The sequence below is a fragment of the Dendropsophus ebraccatus genome, chromosome 1 (genome assembly GCF_027789765.1).
Source record: "Dendropsophus ebraccatus isolate aDenEbr1 chromosome 1, aDenEbr1.pat, whole genome shotgun sequence".
NCBI lineage: Eukaryota > Metazoa > Chordata > Amphibia > Anura > Hylidae > Dendropsophus > Dendropsophus ebraccatus.
Window position 1 is genome coordinate 142,477,211 of NC_091454.1, and position 25,065 is coordinate 142,502,275.

The window sequence follows — 25,065 nt, forward strand, 5'->3', positions numbered from 1 at the left end:
AAAGGGGAATCCTCATCTGTAAAACATTTGATATTTATAAATAATCCAAAACTAAGCAATTTTGGAAATGCTTTTGATTAACAAAATTGCTTGATCATGCATTTTGACCCTCTTTTCTTATTGTAAAGGTGACAGCTGTAAAGGCAACTGTGCCGATCTGAATCTAGGGGACATGAGAATACTCTTTTAAAGTCACAATATAATGGAATTGTTTACAACTTTCTAATATACTGTTTCAAATCCTGACCAATATGCTCCAATTAAACATGGTCAGGATGAGTAATCAGACTTTACATGCACATAGCTTCTTTTAACAGTGGTATGAAGTCCCTTCATCTTATTTCCCATTCCTTCTAAATCCAATTTTGGCTCAAAAAAAAAAATCTTTATAGAAAACTGCAATAAAATCTAGTTTCTGAAACCACCATAACACAAAAAAGGGGAAAAAAACATTTTCTGATGGCAAATGGGGATCTTTTCCATGAAAAAAAACACTTGAAACACAGAGTGCATTAGTAACATGACTATAGCTGAAATCAGTGATTGGAACAATTTTTAAAATAAGGATATATTTGTAAGATGCTGTAGTTTATATGTTCACCTCTCTAGGTAGAATAAACACATTACTGCATGCATCGCTGCTTAATTACAAGTGCCTTTAATTCCCAAGAGGCTTTGTGTACATCATGTCAGGGTACATAGTTGATCCAGTGACCAAATCAAATTGTAAAACGTACTAGAAAAAAAAGGTCAGTTTACCCCTTTTATGCTTTGCTCTGCATTGCAGGCATCTGCAACACGAGTGGTTACATGACAAGGGGGACAATCTTTAAAAGCACACATATTATTGTAGGAGGGGCTGCGCCCTAGGTCACAGTCTCTTAGACCCCCACCACTGTGTATATCTTTTATATATACTTTATTTATATAACTGGGTATGTCCACCTTGGGAAATAATACTGTTTGTCTTCTGAGTGTGAAAACCCACACCACACCCTCCATGTTTTAGTGGTTTTAGAATCCAGTGGAGACAAGGAGGGAGGCTTCCATATACAGTAAAGGTTTGTCTCTTCCTCCTCGAGAGCAGACCAATTCCAAGAATAAAGCCAGGATGTTTTACTAGCTGTCCTCCTCTCTCAGGGCGGATGGTAGGAATTTATACTGTTGTTGACGGATTTGGGCCAGTTTCTTCCTGGCTTCTTCCAGCTCTCTCTCTTTCTTTAGCATTTCCTCTTGAGCTGCTATGATCTAAAGGGAAAATGCCCAGATATTATTACACTCAATTTGAGGCTTTGGTCACATAAGTGTAAAAGGCAACTAAGTGGCCTTCTCTTGATATGCCTGTTCTTGTAATACTGGTATGAAAGAATTCTAAAGCACATTTTCTTATAGCTTGGTCATGTGTCATTCTTGGTATTTTTACTAGAATTTACAACTAAATAGCCAACTGGGTGTTAACAGCTAGTCGGGTGTGTGCCTAAATTATCTTTCCCTGCCAGTTCCGAACGGATAGTGTCAAACACTGTGGTGATATGCCCCCAACTGGTAATACTTTGACTTTATAGTCAAAAAGTGTTATTTCATGGGGAATACACGTATATACTAAAACAGACAGACTGTTCAGGAGAGACCATGAGTTTGGTTTATAGCTTCACTAGATAATGAAGCGATTACAGCTATGCAGGAGTGTTTTCACATGTTCAGTTTTTTAATTGCAATTATTGAATACAAAGGCACAAACAAGGATTTGAAACAAAGAAAAAATTCTCAGTCTTTGCTGTATTGGTGTCCTCGATTTATTCCTATCTTTGTATTCAATAACTGCTATTAAAAATCTGAACGTGTTTAATAATTTGAGCAGCACTGCAGACTCCATTGTTCTTGGTATGAAAAATACCATAGAAGCTGACTAAATTTCCGTCTGCTTTGATGTTTCAGTGATGCTCTAATACCAAATACCAACCATCAGTTAAAGCCTTCCTTGACACAGGGACATGTCAAAGGATGTTATCAGCCGGGTCTCTGCTGAGACCTCCACCGGTCAGGAAAACGAGCAGGGAGAAGCACACAGTAGTTTGATGCACTTCAGAGACAACATCGCTCTTGTCTCCAGGTCAGGTGTGGTCTACAATTAAGCTCCATTCCCTTCAACGGAACAGAGTTGTAAAACCCCACCCAAACTGGAGACAAGAGTGGTGCTGTCTCTGGAAGAAAGTAGGCATGTGAGGACTTTTACCATTACAGATCTGCAATATAAGTCTATTGCAGACAGAGAAGTGTGTAGTTTTTACTAACCTGTGCAATTCCACCTACAAACTTTGTCTTCACAACCACGTCATCCTCCTCTGCTTTGCTGAAGGCAGCTTTTTGGGCTGCCCTAACAAGGTTATCCGATGCTCGTTTCACGGCATTGCCAGCAGCCTGTACAGAAGGTTAGGTGTGGAAAGACAGAATATGAAGTGGGGAAAACAAAGAAACAATGATAGCAGCAGATAGGAAGTGAAGAGCAGGTTAGAACAAAAGAAAACAAAAACAAAAACAATACTTAGCCAATTTAACAGAACCAAAAAATTAAAACATGAAATGAATGGGCTTCCTGAATTCCATTGTGAGCTTTGCTGTTAGATTCTCAGATACATGTATTTATGTATCTGCTATAGCACTAATAACCTAATCATAGCCATATTATTAGATCTATCATTATTAGACGGATCCATGGTCTGGAGGACAGTCAAGCCTAGTCCAATGTAGATTAAAGCAAGCTACCTGGAGTCTTCTCATGGCTTCCGAGTCTTGGTCTGCTTTCACCTTGCAGGCGACCAGAAGTTGGGCAGTGGATGCTGCTACTTGCTTGGCAGAGGAGATCAGTTTCTCCTCACTGGCGTGGCCCTGTACTGAGGCGTTAGCCGATTCACACAAGTTGCTTGTTGCCGCGGCCACCATCCTGGCCTAGAAGAAGTCAACAGTGGCCAAGTGACCAGAAAAAGGAAATTGTTGCCTGCAGTATAAGACGGCTATAGTCTTTGTAAGAACCTATGCAATGTTAGTGGAGCTTTGATCACTACAGATCTTTTATGTTACTATGTGCTGTTTTAGTAATAAATAGGTTATTTATGTTTAGTATCACAAAGCTTACAATCTAAATTGGAAGTTGACTGGCTGGCAAGGACAGGAGGCTCAGCTTCTGCCTTTGCTTTAACATTATTGTAATGCATAATGACTTTCACAGTTAGCCATGGTTCTTGATGCATTGTTAGGAGGAACCTACAAGTTCAGAGAGTTACATAAAACAGGCGCTCAGGTCAGGTATTGGGATTCTTATGTGGTATTCAGATGATGCTGGTAAGTAGAAGGGGTATCAAACATTAATGGGAGGATATGCGGTGGTTGTATTAGTTTAAAGCTTTAAAGATATTATCTTCTAGAAGCAATTAAGTATACATAACAAAGAGAAAGCAAAGGAGAAGCAAAGTATGGTGGCACAGGGCTAGGTCAGTCATATGAAGAAAACAATACTTACAGCAGAAATGAGTCCTTGGGACCACTGACCATCATCAGCTGCATTAGCAGCAATTGCGCCAACCTGCAGCACAGAGTAAGAAATGGAGAATTGTGATAGATAATTCAGGACACCTTACAAGAAGGCAACATAAAGCTACTGGTAAACTGCATATCACTGCATAAGTGAACCACAATTAAAGTAAACCTAAAAAATAGCATAGAACTGCTTGAACATCTGTAATGTGTGATTCTGTTTGTCTGTATATGTATGCTTATAATCGCAAAGTGCTGAAGAATAAATAACACTATATACAAATAATTTTTTGTAACACCATTAAAGGATTGTAGGAAACATTTTCTGTTGTTCCTGTATCTATATAAAAGGAAAACCCCATTCAGCTGATATAAGGAGTGTGCTTTACACAGAAGAACTTGTAGCTAAGGAGGCCATTATCTGACTGACATGACTAGATCTTTGACATTTAGCACCATATATCCCATCCTGCTCTACATTCCTCAAGTGCAATAATCTCTGCTACCTATACCGAGAGCCCTCTAATACAAATCCACAAGTCTTTCATCTAAAGGTAGTATTTCAGATTAGTGCCAACTCTAAACAGCTTTTCACAGTTGCAGCCAGCCAGGGATTTCCCTGGTATTCGGGTTGGACTGGTCATGTAACCATTTACTGGCCACCATCCAGGAGAAGATAAAGCTGTGGGTTACCAAATACTAAGGAGGGATTAACCCACTTCAGACTCATGAGTTCTAATGACAAGGTCAGGGGGAAGCCATTTCTGCACCTTATCAAATCTCATATTGTCATTCTGCTCCTGCCAAGCACTAGTGATGATTTTATATTGGCAAAGAGATGCGGCATGTACATCTACAAACACGACTTGGCAAGGGGGCAGAGTACGAGAAATTACCTCATTCTTCACATTAATGTTACTACATAATTTTCTAGTTTCTTCTATTCCTAAAACTAGACTGGGAAAAATATACCAAATATACTGATAGGTTCATTTGGATTTTAAAGATTGTGAGCCCCACTGGGGATAGGGACTGATGTGATATATATTCAAATCATATTAAAATTTCCACTTGAAGTGTACATCTAGGCAAATATTTCCCAAAATACGTAAGAGTGAAAACAGAAGTCTTTGGATCGTTCACACCTGTAGTCAAGATGCTGAATCCCGCTAATATGTAAATGATTATATAGCAAACAATGCCTTGCAGAGAGTACCTAGATCTGTACCTAGCATGCCAAGCAAAGAATGCAGCTGAAATCATCTACCCACTTTAGTCATAAAGTAACTGCCTAGTTTATAGATATAAAGACATGTCTTGATTTACAACTTTCACTATACTCATCAACAGTACTGTTACAAGTGATATAACATACGTAGTTAATTGATGGGGAGGACCGTACAAACACGCATTCTTCTCTTACCTTTCCTTGTGCCACCAACTCTCTTTGCGCTGCGGAGGCAGACTTCACCAGTGCACTTGTGGCAGCTGCAATTGACTTTGCTGCTTCCAGGATCTGTTCCTCAAAGTCAAGAGTCTCATCTGCCTGCTAAAATATAACAGAGGGGGCATTGGAAGGATTATAAGATGATTTCTGTTGACGGTGAAAAGAAAGGTGACCATCCTGCGGTAGCTCTCTAGAACCCAGCACAGCCCTGGAGCAAACGCAGGACACTGTAGCAATATGTTTCATATATAGGTGAATGAATTAACAACCTAATATATCAAACATATCAGACAGAGGCTGCAGGAGAGGGTTCTTGGACCGATTCCACTGACAGAAGGGGACATGGATGAGATGTGGCTCTCCGTCAGGAAAATCCTCTAATTCTGGGTTAATTTTACAACAGACACTGTTGTGGTTAATCCACACATTTGTTAGTAAAACTGAGCCCTACTTTGTGTGTACGCACAGCTGCAAAGGGCTCAGGCATTCACTGTATGACAAATGTGATATAACAGTTACAATCAGGGCCTGGTGTATGGAAATAAACATCACAAAGGTCAGGATGAGATGGCAGTGGTTACATGGACAACTGGATTGCAGAGGTTCATGTCGGCCTGCTTATGAACACAAACAACACTTACTCTTGGCTTGGCTCGAGGTTTAAGCTGTTCCAGTTTTTTAGCTGCTGCCTCAATAGAAGCTGCAGCCCCAAGTAACTCTGTCTCAGCAATCACTGTGGGATCTTCAGGATCAACCCATTCTGAACCTAGAAGTAAAATAACATGGGGAAGGTGACCGGGCAAGACAGGAGAAGAGAGAGACAGTAAAAATTAGGTGCTGCATGCTGCAGCCCAGCTACTATAAAGGCCTGTCTACGGACCACATATGTCAGCTGAACCTTCTGTTTTTGGCACGGTGAGCCAATGTTGTTATGTGTATGTAAGTTAATGATCTTGTGTGTACTAAGAATATTGCATTTCCAGAGGTCTTGTAGTAGACCAACCCCCTCTCTTTATTTGAAGGAGTAGTCAGTTGAAAATTTTTATTTAAGTATTGTATTGTCCCCCAAAAGTTATAGAAATTACCAATATACACTTATTATGGGAATGCTTATAAAGTGGTTTTTTACCTGCACTTACTACTGCATCAAGGCTTCACTTCCTGAATAAAATGGTGATGTCACGACCCGACTCCCAGAGCTGTGCGGGCTGAGGCTGCTGGAGAGGATGATGGCAGAGGGATGCTCAGTGTCCCTCCAGTGCCCTGTGTCCCTCAGTGTCCCCCTGCCATCATCCTCTCCAGCAGCCACAGCCCGCACAGCTCTGGGAGTCGGGTCGTGACATCACCATGTTATCCAGGAAGTGAAGCCTTGATGCATTAGTAAGTGCAGGGAAAAAAGCACTTTATAAGCATTTCCCGTAAAAAGTGTATACTAGTGATTTGTATAACTTATTGAGGGAAATACAATACTTTAATAAAAAATTTTACCAGACTTTTCCTTTAAAGGCAATCTGTCAGCACCCATGCCCTACACGAGATGCTAATAGTATGCTGCAGTTGGCAGTCTCCAAGTAAGCATGTTGCTTTTTGGTAATTTCTCAGTGGAGTGGATTATGCGCAGTCTCGGGTATCCTACTGTAATGAAGAGTCAAAGAGGAGTTGTGAATCAGCGTTTGTGCCGCACTCTGGCACCCCTTGCCACTGCTTCCTCCTTCCTCTTTTTCATAAATAATCTCTACTGCCCAGCCTCCTGCTCACTCATGTTTGTTTATTTAAAAAAACAAACAAACTGCCTACATAGGACTGATCTGCAATCAGTCTAACAGTGTTTAAGCTATAAGCTATGGTCTAGGGCTAAAGTCACCTGTCTAGAAACCAACAACAGTTTTTTCTTGGGTTCGATTCCCCTGATGGAAATGAAATATAGTTATTTATTTTTTTTCCCATTACTGAATCATTTTTATAAGTGCAAAGAATTCCCAAATTAGTTTTAAAATTAATGTTTATACAATGATGAGAAATGAGAAATGATTTCCATCAGGGGAATCGATCCCAGGAAAAAAAATGTATTGCTCTTTAGACAGGTGATTTACCCCTAGACCACAGTTAGACTGACTGCAGATCAGTCCTCTGTAGGCATGAAACAAACACTCTGAGACACTGGCTGACAGCATGAGCCAGCAGGAGGCTGGGCAGCAGAGATAATTCATGAACGGAAAAGGAGGGGGAAGGAGGGGGAAGGAGTGCACAAATGCTGAGCCACAACTCTTCTTTGACTCTTCATTACAGTAGGAGACCTAAGATTGTGCATCATCTACTTCACAGACAAGTTACTAAGAGGCACTATCCTTACTAGGAGACTGCCAACTACAGCACACTGTCAGCACCTCAGGTAGGGCTCTGGTGCTGACAGATTCCCTTTAAGTAAACATGAATACTATTCTGAGCTGAATGTAAAATAAACATTTTAGTTAATACTTTTATTTCCCAATAAAGTAACCATTCTAGAGCATGTTTTCTTAGAAACATGCATTGTGCTGTTCCTCTGTTATTTATTAATCACAAATGTCACCATCTCCTCTTTCTTGTAAATAGGGTATGTTCCTGCACAGACAGACATAGTCATAGTCAGCGCTGAATAAACAGTGTATATGAACAAGCTCTATTAACAAGGAATATGGATACACCTAGTTGTCAGCTTATTCACACATCTCAAAGACGAATAATGGCACAATATATATTTTTAAGAAAAGATGCTATTTTATGGAGAATTCAAGCATTGACTAAAACAGACACATTAGAAGAACTGTCAGGTCCTGTCAAGTTATGCACAAGAAATTAATTCCAATTGTCTCTTACATCACAAAACTTTCTAACCTCTTGCTTGTCTACATGAATTTAAAGGGAAAGTTCCACAGAAGTACAAAAACTGCAGGCAGGCTGGTGGGGGCAACAAAATAATAAACAACTGAACTCACCCGTCCTTGTGCCTCCGATGTTCCACTCCCAGGTCCCATCCACATCAGCTGGCTGTCATCTTCAGCTGGAAACCGGGTGCGTCGCATACCCGGCTTCACCAGGTGAAACGTCATGACTAGCAGAGCTGCAAGTCATCGGCTGATGTGAGCGGGACTCAGGAGCGGCGCATCGTAAGCATGAGGATGGGTGAGTTGAGTTGTTTATTATTTTCTTGCCCCACCAACCTGCCTGCAGTTTTTGTACTTCCGGGGGACTTCTACTTTGAGCAGACAGGTCCTACCTTTCATAGTTTCCGTTGTCTGGATTAGTTCGGTCACAGCCGATGCAATACGCTTTGAAAAGGCTGAGAGCTGGTGCTTCCCTTCTGTAGTCGGCTTCTGCAGTATCTAAGTGGTACAAAATCAGTGGCTAAATGATATACTGTATTTTTCTTCATCGTAGCCCGGCTTCATAAAGAAAGTACTCACAGATAAAACATGTTCCAGCATTTCCAGGTATCCGAACGTACATTCTGTGCCATATTTCAGTGCTCGCTCTCTTGTTTCTTCACTTATGTCTGGATGATAAACTGCTTGCTGCAAAACAAGGTTTATTTGTAACTCATTTAGTCTTTAATCTTTTATTATTTACATATCCTCACAAATATACAACTCACCTTACAGGCTGTCAACATTTCAGAGACTGCTTTACGGCTTAAGTTAGCAGTAGCAATGACATCTTCCTGTCTACAAGAGTTCCCAGCTGCTACTGCTTTGGCTGTTGCTGCAGTGATGCCTTTGGTCATGCGGATTGATTCTTCTGGTGTTGTGTTTTTTTCAGGTACATCTTTTGATTGGAAAACCTAGAAGATATTATTTATATCAATGGCTTTCAGAAAGTAGCATTTCTTACTCCTAGCACATACCACAGGACACACAAGCTAAGGCCAACCTAATCTGCCACCCAACCGCTTGGTGTACACCCTGAATAATAGATGAATTCATGTTTCGGCATGATTCTCTTCTCTCTTAAAGGGTAAAATAATAAACTTAATTTTCCTTACAGTTAGCTCTTGCTTGATGTGTTCAATTGTGGCTTCCAAGGCCCTTGTACCACGTGTAGCTTCATCTTCAACAGCTTTCACAGTCTTCAGCAGGGAAGTAACATTAGTCACCATAACCTGGAAAAAGCACAAAGTAAATATTGACTTGTTAGATAACTTGTCTGTGCCATGAGAATTCCTGCTTCATATTAAATGGACTTAAAGGGGTATGTCCTTCTCAGCAATGGATAGGTATAACAAGCTGATTACTGAGGGTCCAACCAATGGAATTCCATCTGATTTAAAGAATGGAGATGCAATTTTTCCCACAACAAATGGAGCACTCGCCATGCCTGTGCTGCTTCATTCTCTATGGGGACACTTAAAGTGACACTGTCACCCCCGTTTTGCATTATGACTTTTCTACACAGGTGTAAAGGGTAAACTGTCCAGTTTTCACACCTTATTTTATATCATATGCCATGGTGCTGTAACAAGTACCATGGCGTATGATATAAAATAAGGTATAAAAACCAATTTACCCTTTACACCTGTGTAGAAAAGTCATAATACAAAAAGGGGGTGACAGTGTCACTTTAAAGGAGATGTCCAGTGAAATTTAAAACAGGCTGGCCGACAGGGGGTGGGAGAACTCTGTAAGAGATCCCACCCCAGGGTTTTTATACACATTCTAGATTAGTAACTACACCTGTGCTGTTGCTTTTTAGGTTGAACAAAGAAATGCACAGAAGACGCAGAAGTGCAGAATCTTAAGCTCTGTGTGTCGAGACACTATACACATCATTATACACCAATATAAAATAAACAGAGCTCCATTAGACAGGTATATACCAAAAATGCATTCTATAAGAAAATCTGTATTAAAGGCACAATAGTCAATATGGGTTGAGGGGCTAAACCACCAATGAACAAGTGCCAAAAAATTATCAACCAAACTTATGAAAATATATAAATATTATCGATTAAATAAAATACATAAAACAACAGAAGCGGGCCAGGGAATGAGAACCACTACTATGGTGCAAGTGCCATATGACATAAGGTACAAATTAATAGCATCATAGTATAAAAGGTAAATACATAGAAGCTTGATTACAAGAAGACAATTTATTAAAAGGTATACTTCATGCACTTGTTAAACAACTAAGAAGTGCTACAGTCCCGACGTGGCCCCTGCTCCAACACACAAACAGCCGCTATCGAGGGCTAGGAATAAGGCTGTTGTCAGAAAAATCTGGACCTTAAAATCTTACTTGTATACAGGTATACTTCATGCAATTTGTAATGTGTGCTTTGCACATGTGATTGTCTCCCTGTAATCATGCTTGTATGTATTTACTTATATACTATTATACCATTAATTTGCACATTATGTGATATGGTACCTGCACCATAGTAGTGGTTCTTACTGGCCCTCTTCTTTTGTTTTATGTATCAGCAGTTGTGGACCATTGTTTGTACCATTTACTTTATTTAATCATGTTTTATTGACTAAAACATGTATATTATTGTGTACGTTTCAGTGATTTGGCCCTCCTTTTTCATTGACATCAGGCTATTAATTAATCATTACAGATGTAGCTTGTAGAGCAGAATTCTGCTGAAATAATTCTATATATAAGATATTTAATTGCCTAATAAAGTGCTGCTCCTTACGTTCACACACTGCAGATTATCCTACAAAGTCACCTGAAACTACAGGTACACTTTAAAATCGTCACTATACTTTTAAAAACCTTTTCGGGATAAGTTATCATGGGTACATAAGGAGTAGCACTATTTATAGCCATTATAACATTATATAGCTTTTTTAACCCATTCTTCTTTCTACATGCTTCACTTCTAATAAGCATTTGTCTATGAACTTGTGGATGTAGACTAGCTCCTGTGCGGTTTCCCAGACACTGTAGTACATACACACAGAAAAGGGGATTCAAGCTGATCAAAATCTTACAATATGGATCAAATGTTCAATATGGAAGATTTAAAGATTCTATATTCTGGATGCTGTAAGACTTGCTTTAGATTAGTTATCAGACTGCAACTGAGCAGGAGAATTAGGAGAAGTCCATGCAGGAGAATTATGACGCGGCAGAGGGGGTCGGCCGGCCTCCTGAAGATTACATCACTGTCAGAAGACGGCGGACGGGGGTCGACACGAATCAGGTATGTATAATGCACTACACTTCCGGGTCTACGGGCGGGGGTCGGGGAACACGGGGAAGGGGGCCATTCACATACATAGCATGCATTACAAAGTTGTATAACTTTGTAATGTGTGTTATTTTGTGAATAATTTCTTAGTGCCGCACTACCCCTTTAATGACACCACTTAGGCAGGATACACTGAAAAAAAATCCTGCAGGTGCACGGCCCCCCTCTGTTGCAGATGAAGAATGGAATTCCCACAGACTGCATTGTAAGTGTATTACAATGTAGTCTAAGGGTGGTATTACACGGAACGATTATCGTTCGAAAAATCGTTAAATCGTTCGGATTTGAACGATAATCATTTCGTGTAATAGCAGGCAACGAGAAATTGTTTAATAGGATCCGGACCTATTTTTATCGTTTGATCGTTCGCTCATCGTTCGGTGGAATAAAAATTCACAGCTGAAACGTACGCAATAGCGACGACTAAACGACCGCAAAAACGATCATAAATAACGATCATCGTTTCGTGTACTTGGGCGAACGATTTTGGGTTGTTTGCCTTAGCGGTTGTTTAAGATCGTTTATCGTTAGTCGTCGGAAAATTGCTTGGTGTAATAGTACCCTTAGGTGCTTCTGGAAGTTCCGGACACCCATAACAATGTAAAAAAAGGTGAAATGAAAAATGAGTCAGAAGTCAGTCAGAAAATAGAAAGAGATTAGAATAAAAGAACACTTTTTTGTATTTGACTAATTAGGTGACATATTCCCTTTAATGCTATTTGTTACCTGAATAATCTAGTAATTGTCATTACCTTAGCTGCGCTCTTTAGCTGATACATGGATGGATCATCGGCTGCTTTACCAGCGGCACCCTTTGTGGCTCCGATCAGATCCCCTAGAGCCTTAGCCACATCCTTGATGGCATTTATTAGCACCACCTAAGATAGAAGCAGAGGAATCATTCGCAATCAATGCAATTCATCCTGCATTATATGATCCATGCTTGTTTAGCAATCTAGGGATTAATCCTTATAGTGCCACAGAAAGCAGCAATGCATCAGAATGCAAAAAGCCTAACATATATGCGCCACCCACTACATTGAGATGAATCTTTCATTGTGACACAATGGACCAATTTGTAAACAATTATTCCAGTTATGTGGAATGATAAAAACACTCAAAATTTCTGCTCAGACTGAAAGTTCATCTTCGAGAAGAAAACAAATGATAAAGCACCGGAAATATTAGTTTTTGAAAGGCATACCACCATAGACTTTTTGCTTATGCAACAACACATCTAGTAACCAGTAAACTGCACATGGTGTGTCTAGAGGGACCATTTTTGAACTCACAGAGAATCATTGCCATAAACTATTTTGAAGAAAGAAATGCACTTAGTGATTGTGGTAGGGCATGTAAACTTGGCACCTACAAAATTCCTTGTGCATAGCTTTTTGTATTACTCTTGGAGAAGCTAGAGTGACATATAATACTCACAGAGCTATTTCCTAGCTTAAATAACCTTGGTTTGAGAAATAAGTGTAGCTAATGTTAACTGTAGCATTTAGATACTAAGGCCACATTCACAGCATAATAAGCCTTTTTTAGCAATTTGATGCAGTGTAAAAAGTGTCTATTATAACTGTAACAAATAAGTCATTGTTATATTCAATATCCATCTCAAACTACATTATAGGTGTGTGGGCCAATAATATTTAATTAAATACAATCAATAACCAAATTAAAACGTAAATAAGAAAACAAGGGAAGAGCAAAGAGACCAGTTTCAGCACACCACCACTAAACTAACTGTAGGCATTGGATAGCATCAAACCCATTCACAAGACATTGAATAGAAAATAAGCAGGACAGACTACAGGATATTAATGAGATAAAGGAGTGTATCAACTGCTTTTAAAGGAGAAGCAGCAGTACCAGGAAGTCAGTTTTTAGTATCAACAATTTTCCAATATGTTGGAAGTTATGTATGAAACTGAAACTAAGTTTAGAAAATAATGGCATTCATGTGCCCGTTGTAAAACACGGAGAGAGAGTTCAGCCATCAAACCTGGGTGGAGACCTGCACCGTTTTACATGCTCTATTCTTTCTTTTCTTTCACTTTCCAGTTTCCTTTAAGACTTTTGTTTAGCCACCTTACATTTTAAGGTTCTGTTTATTAGCGGCAGTGATAGGCCTCTTTGGCCTTGAGCTTGCACTGCTTATTTAACACTCGTGTTGTGATAGTGCTCTAGTCAAAAGTGCTAGCTTTTATAAGAAGATGGGTTTGCTTTTCAAAAAAGTTGCGACTTTTATATAAAACAGGAAAATCTTCTCAAATTTAAAGACACTACAGTATCTGACAATATATAAGTGAGACTTTCATAAATATCTCACATAAATCAGTTGTGCAATATAAGAGTATCAATACATGCCTTACAAGAGGCACAAGAAAGTGCTCCAAATGAGATGAGAAATGAGAAAATCATGAATAGATTCAACGGAATACCGCCTAATAAATGTTCTCGTCCCATTCATTCTGGTCATGTTAATAAGTAAAAAACCTTTGGCAGGTCAAAATAATAAAGACTCCATACTTAACGGCTCCCATTCCTGTGGCACACTCTAATCTGCTTCTCCAGATCTCAGTTGACAGTCCGCTCAGCCAATCAGTGCGCTGTCCCGCCGCAGCCAGTCAGTGAGTCAGGACCCAGAAAAGCAGACTGGAGAATGCCACTGGAATGGGAACAGGTAAGAATATCGTCATCATCATTTTAACCTGCCCGGCTATATTCTCGCAGTGGAATTAAAATCCGCTGCAAGCTTGCAGGGCTATAGATTTTAATGGTAATGAGTATCTCAGTAGATGAAATCCGCTGCGGACTCATTATGTGTGAACGAACTCTAAAAGGATGATAATGGGAGAAGTTGCATCTTTTTCTGCATTTGGACTGACTCCCGGTTTTGGCTCAAAATATTACCTGGTAAATCCAGCCTGAAATAGCATTATAAGCAAATTAAAGTTAAACTTACTTATCTCCTATCCACGGGATAGGTTGTAAAGGTCAGATCATCAGGGTTCAACAGCTGTAACTCCCTGTGATCTTCATAATAGGGCCCAGAGTCTTTGTTATGAATGGAGCAGTGCGTTGCACAAGCATGTCACCACTTCATTCATTCTCTATGAAGCTGCCTTTGACAACTACCATAGAGAGTGAATGGGGTGATTCGTTGCTCTATTAATAACAAAGACTTAGGGTCCTGTTCTGCAGATTTATGGATGTTCCAGTGGTGAAACCCCCTGTGATTTGACATTTATCCCATTGTCAGGTTGATAGGGGATAAAAAAATTTTTTTTTATCATAAAAGCAGTACATATGAAACAGTATCCCATTAATCTTTTTTTAAAAGCAGCATTTTATTCTTTACCAAGCAACACATTTAGACCTTATGTCTTTTATGTTGGATTAAAACACCACCATTACGGAGTAACTACCAACACTAGTAAGACAAGTTGCTACTTTGTGCATCTCTTCAGTATGTTGCTGCAACAAACAAGAAGCAAAAGCTGTAATGAAACAGAATATACTACTGCTGCTTTATTTAGTGATCTCAGTGACGTTAGCACAACAGCAAACAGGTAGGAAGTTATGTAGGAGTTTACCAGTGGAAAAAATGGATAAGAGAAAATCTATCCCCAGCGAAGTGCTGTGAGAGTGCTTCAGGAACCTTAAAATGTACAAGTGCTTTAAATAGCAAAATTAAAGGGTAAGGGAGAGGGTATACAGAACACACGGGCCAAGCGCGTTACATGACTGTACCCGACAGTGCTCCGTGTTCATTTGGAATATCTTTTCCTGGCCAGGACGTCTTATTTGAAGATAGATATAGAGCTGGAGGCGCATAAAGGAAAGTAGAGGTAAGAAACCCAAGCAACAAGTTTCTGACCCCCCCAAGGAAGTGGAAGGTCCTCCTCTTACATTTACATTTCCTACCTGAGTTTCAGGGTCATCAGACCCTAAGCTTGCTGCCCCCAATTTAACCACCTCTGCCAGCTGGGTAATAGTGTTAGCTGATGACTGAGCTGCCTGTGCCAGCTTATCCTGACTGGATGCTGCACCAGACACCAGCAGCTTTGTATCCTCTACAAGAGCCTTGGCAGTCTTCAAAATGTTCTCCCTGCAAACAGTACAAACATAATGTCACACACTAAAACACTAACTAAACATTTCGATCAGTGACAATCACCTTTAGCGAGACGAAAAGACTGATAAATGGGGAGTAAAGCATTTAGCCGGAAGCTTCTCCCAACTCACCCCGCAACTAGTAGGGTCTAAACACTCAGACCCTGACTGATCAAAACTTTTATCATGTCTCTATGAAAAAAAATGTGTTTGTTTTTCTTTTTAAACAGACAGGGACTCTTTTAGGTCTCAGAGAACCTCTTTAAGATCATTATACTATAAAAGCTGCATGGAACAATGTACTTTAAGGTAACATATAACATTCTCAGGATGGTCAACAAATATAAAAATACCAAAAAGAAACATTTGTCACTATACCTGTGGTCAGCAAATGATTCCTTGTTCTCAGAGTTTAGTGTGCCAGCTGTGGCAAACATGATAGTAGTGTCGAGATCAGCAATAATACCAGATACAGCAGTGCCCGCTGTAATGCAGGCTTGTGTGCCTTTGTTACCTGCCTGCAAAGCTGAAAGTACCAGAGAAACCTGAACAGAAACATGACAATCAGTCAGCATTGGATGTTACGTAGTCTATAACAAGGCCTTACAGACACATAGCAATAATAATCATAATCACCATTAACATATAAAACAGAGATAATTGTCCTGTACAATAAACTATTGTATAATATTCAGGATACATAGATAAAAATATAACAAGCATCATGGAGTCCAGGATATTTTTTCAGTGTTTTTTTTTTGTTTAGTACTAGTTCATTCTGGTAGTAGAGTGCCGTGCATAGTTATGTTGAAAGAACAATCATCAGACAAAGCTTATGGGTATGCTTAATTATTCATTCATCCTTCATTATCCATTAAAAGGGGTTTTCTGGGAAAAAAAATGATAATTCTTGATCCTGTGGAGGCTGTTGTGGGCATGACAGTGATGTATACTTACCTGTCCTTCTCCACCACAGCAGCCAGGTCCCAAGCCGCCGCTCTTCGTTGATATCAGTGTTTCAGCAACATCCTGTGATGTTCTGTTCCCACCGGAAATGGTTGCTCATTCAATTCTATGAATACTGAGCGGCCATTTCTGGTAGGAGTGGTACATCAATGGATGCTGCTGAAACGCTGCCATCGGCGGAGAGCAGGTGGCCCAGGACACAGCAGCTGTAGCAAAGTGAGCCAGGTAAGTATATGTCACTGTCATGTCCCCCACAGCCCCAGCTCGAACACTAATTATATTAATTTTTCCCAGGCAACCAATTTATGTAGTTCATTAATGGATTTTTTTTTAAAGAGTTCAAATGCCAACTTTTGCCTCAATCTCAAATCTGATAAATCACATGACACTCAAGACATTCACTGCAAAATCTGTAAGCAGATATAGGAATCTTCCGTTGAATAACGAAGAGATTTATGACTGGGTGAAAGTTTGACTGTTTGGTTTAGCCCAGCAAACTTAAAACTTCTGATCACAAATATTATGTGGTATTCTCTAAGGTCACCTTTTCTGTCACCGCTCGGGCACACTCAATCAACTCCCGTTTAGTGTAACTATCAGATGGACAGATTTGCAGGGCTCCAGCTTTCTGCACCAAAAATATACAGCCATGGCCCAAGTCCTGAATTCTTGTCTTGATCTGAAACCCAACCTGCAAAAGAAACACAATGTCGGATAAATAGTGAAGTCACGGATGCACCTTCATTACTCTTGACATACAAGCAAATATTTGGGAGAACAGAAAAAATTAATGCAAGTTTATTATACTAATTTTACCTCTTTAGGTTCTGCTGTAGCTGCAGCCATTCGACCCTGCACAGCTAAATTTCCATAGTCACTGGTCACCTGGGATGCCAAACCACCGAGTTCCTCTGGATTAGTTACTGATTTTGTCATCTAAGGAAAAAAATTGAGATTATTAATAAATTTGCTAGTGCATAAATTAAACATGCCATTCCCAGAAAGCTCACTTTTATAAAAGCTAGTACACTGAAAATAATATTTATGGTCAACATTAAAGAGGTATGAATGCACTGATATATCATGCAAGGTTACTCTTCTGAGACATGGTTATCACCCTCTTTATAACATACTTTACTTCTTTTCTTGTACAGAAGCACATTCCTTCTTACCATTTCTTGGGCAGTAACAGCAATAGCCTTGGAGTATTTAACACCTGTGGTTTGGTAATCCACAAAGGTCCCTGTGGGTTCCGGAGGGGTCCCTTCATCAAGCTGCAACAAGAAGAGGTAGCTAAAGACAGTCAATAATAAACATAAAAAAGAATCTATGACTGCATACAAACACAGTAAATACATACTCTTCTCTCCTGGGCTAGTAGAGCAAGTTACCTACTGGCAGATACCATTTAAAATGTTTCAATAGCCATAAATTACTCTATAATATACAGTGGGCAAATAAGTATTTGATACTCTGGCCCTTTTGCATGTTTTCCCACCTACAAAAAAATGGAGAGGTGTGTGATTTTTCTGGTAGGTACACTTCAACTGTGAGAAACCCATGGGAAAAATCCCAAAAATCACACTGTATGATATTTAAATAATTATTTTGCATTTTATTACATGAAATTAGTATTTAAGCACCTACAAACCAGCAAGAATTCTGGCTCTCACAGACCTGTTAGTTTTTCTTTAAAAAGCTCCTCCTACTCTGCACTCATTACCTGTATTAACTGCAACTGTCTGACCCTGTTACCTGTATAAAAAACAAACAAACACCTGTCCACACAATCAATCACACTTCAACCTCTCCATCATGGTCAAGACCAAAGAGCTGTCAGAGGACACAAGGGACAAGATTGTAGCCATGCATAAGGCTGGGATGGGCTACAGGACAATAGGCAAGCAGCTTGGTAAGCAGAGGCTGCAGTAGCCTTGTGCCGCCACTACACAGGGAAAAGAGCCCACTGCTTCTGGATCCGTTCTCACTTTGGTGTGGGCACAAAACAGCTGATCGGCAGGAGAGCCAAGTTTTGGTGCCCTACTACTCATCTATTGATAGCCTATCATGTGGAAAGGCCATCAATTGTTTCCTTCTAGAAAAAACACTTTTAAAGTCCTTTTACACGGCCCGATTATTAAGCAATAAATCGATTTATAATTCAAAATTAGGAAATAATCATCTGGTGTAAACAGGGCAGTGATCAAAGAACGAATGAGAAGCCACTTGTATGTTAAACTGGGAATTTGAGGTCAGCTCAAACATGCTCAATCAGTATTATATTACAATCATATTAACGATCGTAACATCAACATTTCATAGCAATTTATCTTTTCACCGAAATGTCTTTTGTTTAAAAGAAAAGATCATTGCTTGTTGTTGCGAACAGGGCAGTCACTCTTCAGGTTGATGGTTATATACTGTCTCTATATTTGTCTATGCATGTACCTCCAGGATTGTAAATTACTGCAGAATATGTTGATTCTATATAAAAAAAAAAATACTTTTATCATTAAAACTAAAAAGTAATAAAAACAACAAAGGTAGGAAAAATCCTCTAACTTCATGTTAGGTGCATTTCTGACAAGATAGTACAAGGACCCACCTTGCTCATGGCATCCGCTATAGAGTCCACCATGCCTCCCACCATACCAACTTCACTGGCAGCCTCATTGAGTGTAATCATAAGGTCATCTACAGCCTCCTTCATCAGCTGTGCTGCCTCTGCAATGGCATCATGTGTGTGGGAAGCCTGTCATAAGTAGATACATGAAGTTTTATTAAGTCACAATATATTTAAATATACTATAATTTATCATAAAAGATGCTACACGGAGTTGTCTTTACATATGCATTTGGGATTAATGAATACCCATATAAAACACTACCATTCAAGTTGCAGTTTACTTACACACTTAGGGAAACTCTATACTCCACAGATCCCCATTTCAAATGACCACTGTGATATACGCTGGCATATTTAGTATTTATGTGGGTGCAGGTACAGACCTAGTCTCCTCTTGTCAACAAAACATATGAATTCTCACACAGGGTTCATACTGTCCTGGGGGCAGCACAAACCCCTGACAGAGATGCTGATTACAATGATGTATTACATCATCTTGTAATGCAGCCGTTCTCCTGATATTGAGAAAAACTGATGCTGTGACTTTCCCCATGCCCACTGGCCTCTGATTGACAGCTGTCAGGTTATACAGCTGTTAGTTTAAGGCCAGGCAGCTGCCAATCAGTAGCTGGTGGGCATAGGGAGCACACACATCCTGGGAAGGACTACTTCCATGTGTCCTCAATCAATGAGGATATTAGTACAATGGCAGCATTACAAGAGCAATTCTAATTTTAGAAAACCCCATGTGCAAGCTCCACATGTGATTTCCACATCTGTTAGGCAAACCTTTCTGTAGATCATGGGGACACGCTTCACACAGAAGATGTGGACACATACCTTAGGGTTTCCGCCACCCTCCTTGGCTGCATATAACATCTGCAGAGCAGACTCGGCAAGGGTCTTGGTTTGATCCAGCACGGTCATCTGTTGCTGATGGTCCAGGATTTTGGAAACCAGACCCACAGCAGCCTGAATTAATGGCTCAAAGTAACGGGCAAGTTGGGTGACCTGGGATATTAATAAGTGAAGCATTACATACCTCACAAAATGCAGAGCTTTACCTTTTTAAAAAAATGTTATATAAAGAATTTTCTTTCAGTGAGGATGTCCCTGACTTGTGTGCACTGTTCCTCACCAAGGACACAGAGGATCAGCCAAAACCTCAAATATTTGAACGGCATATGACAATCCTACAACTTCAAATATACTACATTTGATGGGCCACTGACAATAAACTGTAGCACTATATTACCTTTACAATGTTTTCATATTGATATCACCCAAACAATGCTGTTTACTAATATAAGATATATGCTAGTGCCAGACACCCATGGGAAAGCCTCTTTCCAAAGCTCTTGGTTTACCTGACAGTGTCAGAATGCCCTCATACACTTAACATTCCCATGGATTTACCTTGTTTTATGGTTTGTGCTTACTAATAATTCATATTGCTTAAAATATGTATATCTCACTATCCTAAACGAGCAGCCTTGCCATAACCCTCATCCATCCAATTATGATCATCCCCCATTATTGATTTATGTAATGTATGTATAAATACCTGCTGGCACCTACAGCCTTTTCACACTGAGCAAATTCGGTGGAACACAGCGGCAGAGAATCCTGCCTGCCTCAGGGTCAGTGTGTCTGTGGAAGAGCTTGCGCGCCTCCGCTCAAAGAATTGACACGTCATGACATGTCGGAGGCACGCAAGCTCTGCCATAGACACACTGTTTGACACTGATGCAGGAGGGATTCCAATTTGCTCAGTGTGAACAGGCCCTTACAAGGGAACATGGGAAGCCTGAATTAAACTATAACCATTCTAGAAACTACATACATTTTTAATTTTTGAATGACTATTTAAGAATAAAGAACTTCATTATTACACACTGTACAAGTTCATAAAGGCGACTGACATTTTAAATTCAAAAAGAATAATTGTTTTTATATATACACACACACACACACCTTATGACCAAGCTGGGCTGCTTCTCCCCGTGCGGCTGTGGTGATAGGATCTATAAGGTGACCTATCTCTTGTACTACAGAGGATAGCTGTTCCTGAAGAGCCTTAAATATAGAAAGAAAAAGACATTGAGACAGCAATTTCACAGAAATGCCTTGCGTCTGTAATTCGCACATTGGACTAATACCTCTAGTGATATGTCATCCCGCATGGCTAGATTCTGGCTGACGCTTGCAAGAGATGCTTGTTCAATGTTTCGAATACATCGGTTGATGCTATCAATGGATTGGTCACACTCTCTCTGTCCTGGTGCTTTGTCCCTGTAATCATAACAGACCCATTTTTAGTTTTATATATATTTATATATATATATATATATATATATATATATATATATATATATATATATATATATATATATATATATACACACACACACACACACACACACACACACATACATACATATATATATATATATATCTCAAAATAGAGTAACGGTGATCCACACTTCTTATCTCAGTACATCTCATGTTTGTCAGTACATACACCATGGTACTCTCATATACTGAAAGTGATCTTTTTTTGCAAAACAAAAAATATTATATACAGCATATGAATGAGCATATCACATATCCAAGTAAACGCAACGTAAACCCGGAAGATCAGCAGGTAAAGGTGATATAAACCAATTTATGTGCACTGCCCATGGAGATGAAATTTCCTGCTTTTTATATGGATTGCAGTGGTGGTGATGTGACGAAGTACATTAACTATTACTACTGCGTTCTAAGCTATTCCTTGCTGACTGTAATGTAAAATGTGAATAATATTCCACCAACAAGAAGGAAGTCAAAGTAAATAAATGTGTACAGATAAACAGGAGTAGAATTTCTTTACACTAAGAAAGATGTACTGTTTTATTTTTAAGTCAATATCCAGTAACCTGGCGCTATCATTACACAACGAACGGAGGCAACTAATTCCACTAATTCATTGCATATGTGGAGGAGCCACGACTCTGTCAAACAGATAATTGGCAGGGGTTGCATAGTTACATAGTTAATATAGTTCAAAAAAAGACACATGTTCATCAAGTACTCATCCCAACAATCAGACACTGACAGCTTATCCTGTGGATAGGCCATCAGTGCAAATGGCCAAAAACAAAGTGATTTAAGTCCTTCTAACTACAGTGCAGTCACTGGGTAGGGGCTACGCATACCTGATAGAAGTAATCAAACTTTTAATAGAGTCTGAGACAATCCTGGAGTGGCCAGCAAGACTAGACCATGTTGGTGGATCTTTTGGATTGATTGCTAAAGAGCGGGCAGTCTTGATAAGTGATGAAGAACTCTCTAGCATGGTGACAGCAGATACCAAAATTGGCTCCTGTGCCCGAGCCCCCTGTGTAGAAGAAAACATTTAAGATTTACTGTTCATATAGGTTAAAATAAGAGAAAGTATGGAAACTGGGTATCTCGTAATAAGTGAAGTTAAAGGAGAAATGCTTCTTGTGCTAAAAAAGTTGGTCTAGCTACATCAAGTATCTGTTACCGTAGGTACACATGTAGTTGTAACCTTAGATATCAGCTGCTAGTGAAATCACTGTCCTACTAAACTGCCAGTGGTGAATAGAAAGGGGGTTTCTTGTTGTCTGTACATAAAGCTCATTTACTGTAAAGTAACATAGTTAACGAGGTTGAAAGACGACAAGAGTCCATCAGGTTCAACCTAGGGAAACCCTACTGTGCTGACCCAGGGGAAGGCAAAACCCCTGACAAGGCAGATGACAATTGCCCCATCACAGGGAGAAAATTCCTTCCCGACTCCAACGGCAATCAGAATAATCCCTGGATCAATGTATCACCGGAAATCTAATGCCCATAACTTGCAATGTTATATTTAAAAAAAAAAAGCATCCAGGCCTCCCTGAAACTTATTTAATGAATCAGCCATGACAACATCATGTGGCAGAGAGTTCCATAGTCTCACTGCTCTTACAGTAAAGAATCCGCATCTGTGCTGGTGGTGATACCTTCTTTTCTCTAGTCGTAGAGGATTCCCCCCAAGTCATGGTTACAGACCTAGGTGTAAAAAGATCACTACAAAGATCTCTGTACTGTCCATTCATATATTTGTACATTGTAATCAGATGGCCCCTAAGACATCTTTTTTCTAGCATAACTAACCTCAAGCTTGATAACCTGTCCTGGTACTGTAACCCACCCATTCCCTTAATGACCTTGGTCACCCTCCTCTGCACCCGCTCCAGTTCTTCCATGTCCTTATAGACAGGTGCCCCAAACTGTACACAGTATTCCATGTGTGGTCTGACCAGTCATTTATAAAGAGGCAAAACTATGTTCTCATCTTTAGCATCTATGCCTCTTTTGATGCATCCTATTATTTTATTAGCCTTGGCAGCTGCTGCCTGGCGCTAATCACTAAAGTTGAGTTTACTGTCCAAAGTTGAGTTTACTGTCCAATGTATAGTTTTGCAACTTTTCAATATACTGTATATCTGCTGGTCCAGATTTATCAAATGGTGTAAAACAGAAACAAGTGTAAAGTGCCCATAGCAGCCAATCACAGCTCCGGTTTATACCTATGGTAAAGCTGAGCTGTGGTTGGATGCAGTTTGGCAGTTTGCACCAGTTGTAAACAGTTTGATAGATCTTGGCTAAGCTTGTGTTTTAGTTTTTCACCATTTTCTTTATGTTTTCTGTAAGTGACCTGTTTTCATTTACACACTCCATACCAGGCTGTAATAGGTCTGACATGGCAACCACAAAGGCCTTCAGAGGGCTCCTAAATGCCATGACAACTGATAATCGTTATCTGTACAGCAAAACAAAAAAGAAAACCGCCAAGCTACTGTGCGGACTATGGCACCTATTCCCAATGAATGGCTCCAGGCAAATGTGGATGGTTACAGGTGCACATCCGTAGTCCTGTCAATGGTTGGAGATTTGTGAATGTAGCCCAACTCTGAGTCATCTTTTCTTGCAGTTCTATATTGTGCAACTCCTCTGTCATTTCTTCTAGTACCGAATGACTTATTTGTCAAATGAACGTTACCAGTTGAAGGGTGTGTCTTGACAAAGTCTGACAATATCCAATCAAAGCTCAGTGTCAGGCAGTGTAGGGGCAGGCCTCCTGTTGGTAACACCCAATTGACAAATTCATCATGCGTTCCTAGTAAAAACAACTTGAATGGAACACAGAGCCATAAAAAAGATGTTCTAGAATAGTTTTTAAATGGGAAATACAAGTATTTACTAAAACATGACACTACAGTGTCATGATGTTTTACATACATATTTGGCAGTGAAAGCGAAAGTGAGGGTCTCCATTTTTAAAATGGTAAGGGATAAAAAATTATATGTCATAAGGTCAGGGCCAGCCCTTTAGGGTGTGCAACCTGTGCACAGGGTGCATCACTCCTGGCAAGTTGAGGGGGCACCCTGGCCTCCTGCTGTGGCGAATGGAACAGAGCGGACGGCCGTTGCACTATTCACTTAACCACTACATAGGGTCTATTTACACAGAGAGATTATCTGGCAGATTATCTGCCAAAGATTTGAAGCCAAAGCCAGCAATGGATTTGAAAAGAGGAGGAATCTCAGGCTTTCCTTTATGACCTGATCTCTGTTTATAGTCGGTTTCTGGCTTTGGCTTTAAATCTTTGGCAGGTAATCTGTCAGATAATCTTTCTTTGTTAATGGAGCTTTAGTCACTGTTGTGGCCGCCGGCAGTGTTTTGCCTGCCATCATAAGAGGCAGGTTTCTCTCCAACCTACTGACGGCCGAGTGACGTCACTCGAGTGCTGCCAGCCAAGCTGAGAAGAGGAGACACGCAAGAGCAAAATAAGTATAAGTGTCTGTTTTTGTGTGTGTGTGTACCTACATAGGGGCACTTTAATGCTACAGTGCTGTAGCATCAACGTGCAAGAGACTGAGCTATATGCAGTATCCTGCAAATTGTACAGAGCTGGGCCTAGTGATAAAGAGGTGGCAGAGCCCATGTGATTAGCTCATTGGAGGGGGTGCCATGAGCAGAAAACCAAGCTTACATTAATGGCTCATCTTGAGAACAGACCACCAATACAAAATCCCGCAAAACTCCTTCAATGACTCGCCATGTACTTAATCAGTGCTCTG

General features: G+C 39.9%; 1 protein-coding gene across 2 annotated transcripts in view; it reads right to left on the reverse strand.

Annotated features, from left to right (window-relative positions):
- Positions 1-642: 642 nt before the first annotated feature.
- Positions 643-25,065, reverse strand: part of TLN2 (talin 2) — a 158,175-nt gene continuing 133,752 nt past the window's right edge. The window contains exons 37-58 of one of the 2 annotated variants that reach the window (XM_069980786.1): positions 22,128-22,309; positions 21,090-21,222; positions 20,905-21,006; positions 19,771-19,941; positions 18,910-19,056; positions 17,477-17,578; positions 17,121-17,240; positions 16,849-16,995; positions 15,717-15,883; positions 15,150-15,333; positions 14,976-15,047; positions 11,969-12,094; positions 9,003-9,119; positions 8,616-8,801; positions 8,428-8,535; positions 8,241-8,346; positions 5,623-5,747; positions 4,958-5,083; positions 3,521-3,583; positions 2,767-2,949; positions 2,296-2,421; positions 643-1,248 (exon numbers count right to left, since the gene is read on the reverse strand). In XM_069980786.1, coding sequence (XP_069836887.1) covers positions 1,120-1,248; positions 2,296-2,421; positions 2,767-2,949; positions 3,521-3,583; positions 4,958-5,083; positions 5,623-5,747; positions 8,241-8,346; positions 8,428-8,535; positions 8,616-8,801; positions 9,003-9,119; positions 11,969-12,094; positions 14,976-15,047; positions 15,150-15,333; positions 15,717-15,883; positions 16,849-16,995; positions 17,121-17,240; positions 17,477-17,578; positions 18,910-19,056; positions 19,771-19,941; positions 20,905-21,006; positions 21,090-21,222; positions 22,128-22,309 — 2,922 coding nt within the window. In that variant the 3' untranslated portion in view covers positions 643-1,119. The remainder of the gene's footprint in view (positions 1,249-2,295; positions 2,422-2,766; positions 2,950-3,520; positions 3,584-4,957; positions 5,084-5,622; positions 5,748-8,240; positions 8,347-8,427; positions 8,536-8,615; positions 8,802-9,002; positions 9,120-11,968; positions 12,095-14,975; positions 15,048-15,149; positions 15,334-15,716; positions 15,884-16,848; positions 16,996-17,120; positions 17,241-17,476; positions 17,579-18,909; positions 19,057-19,770; positions 19,942-20,904; positions 21,007-21,089; positions 21,223-22,127; positions 22,310-25,065) is intronic. The other variant, XM_069980795.1, reaches the window with a different exon arrangement.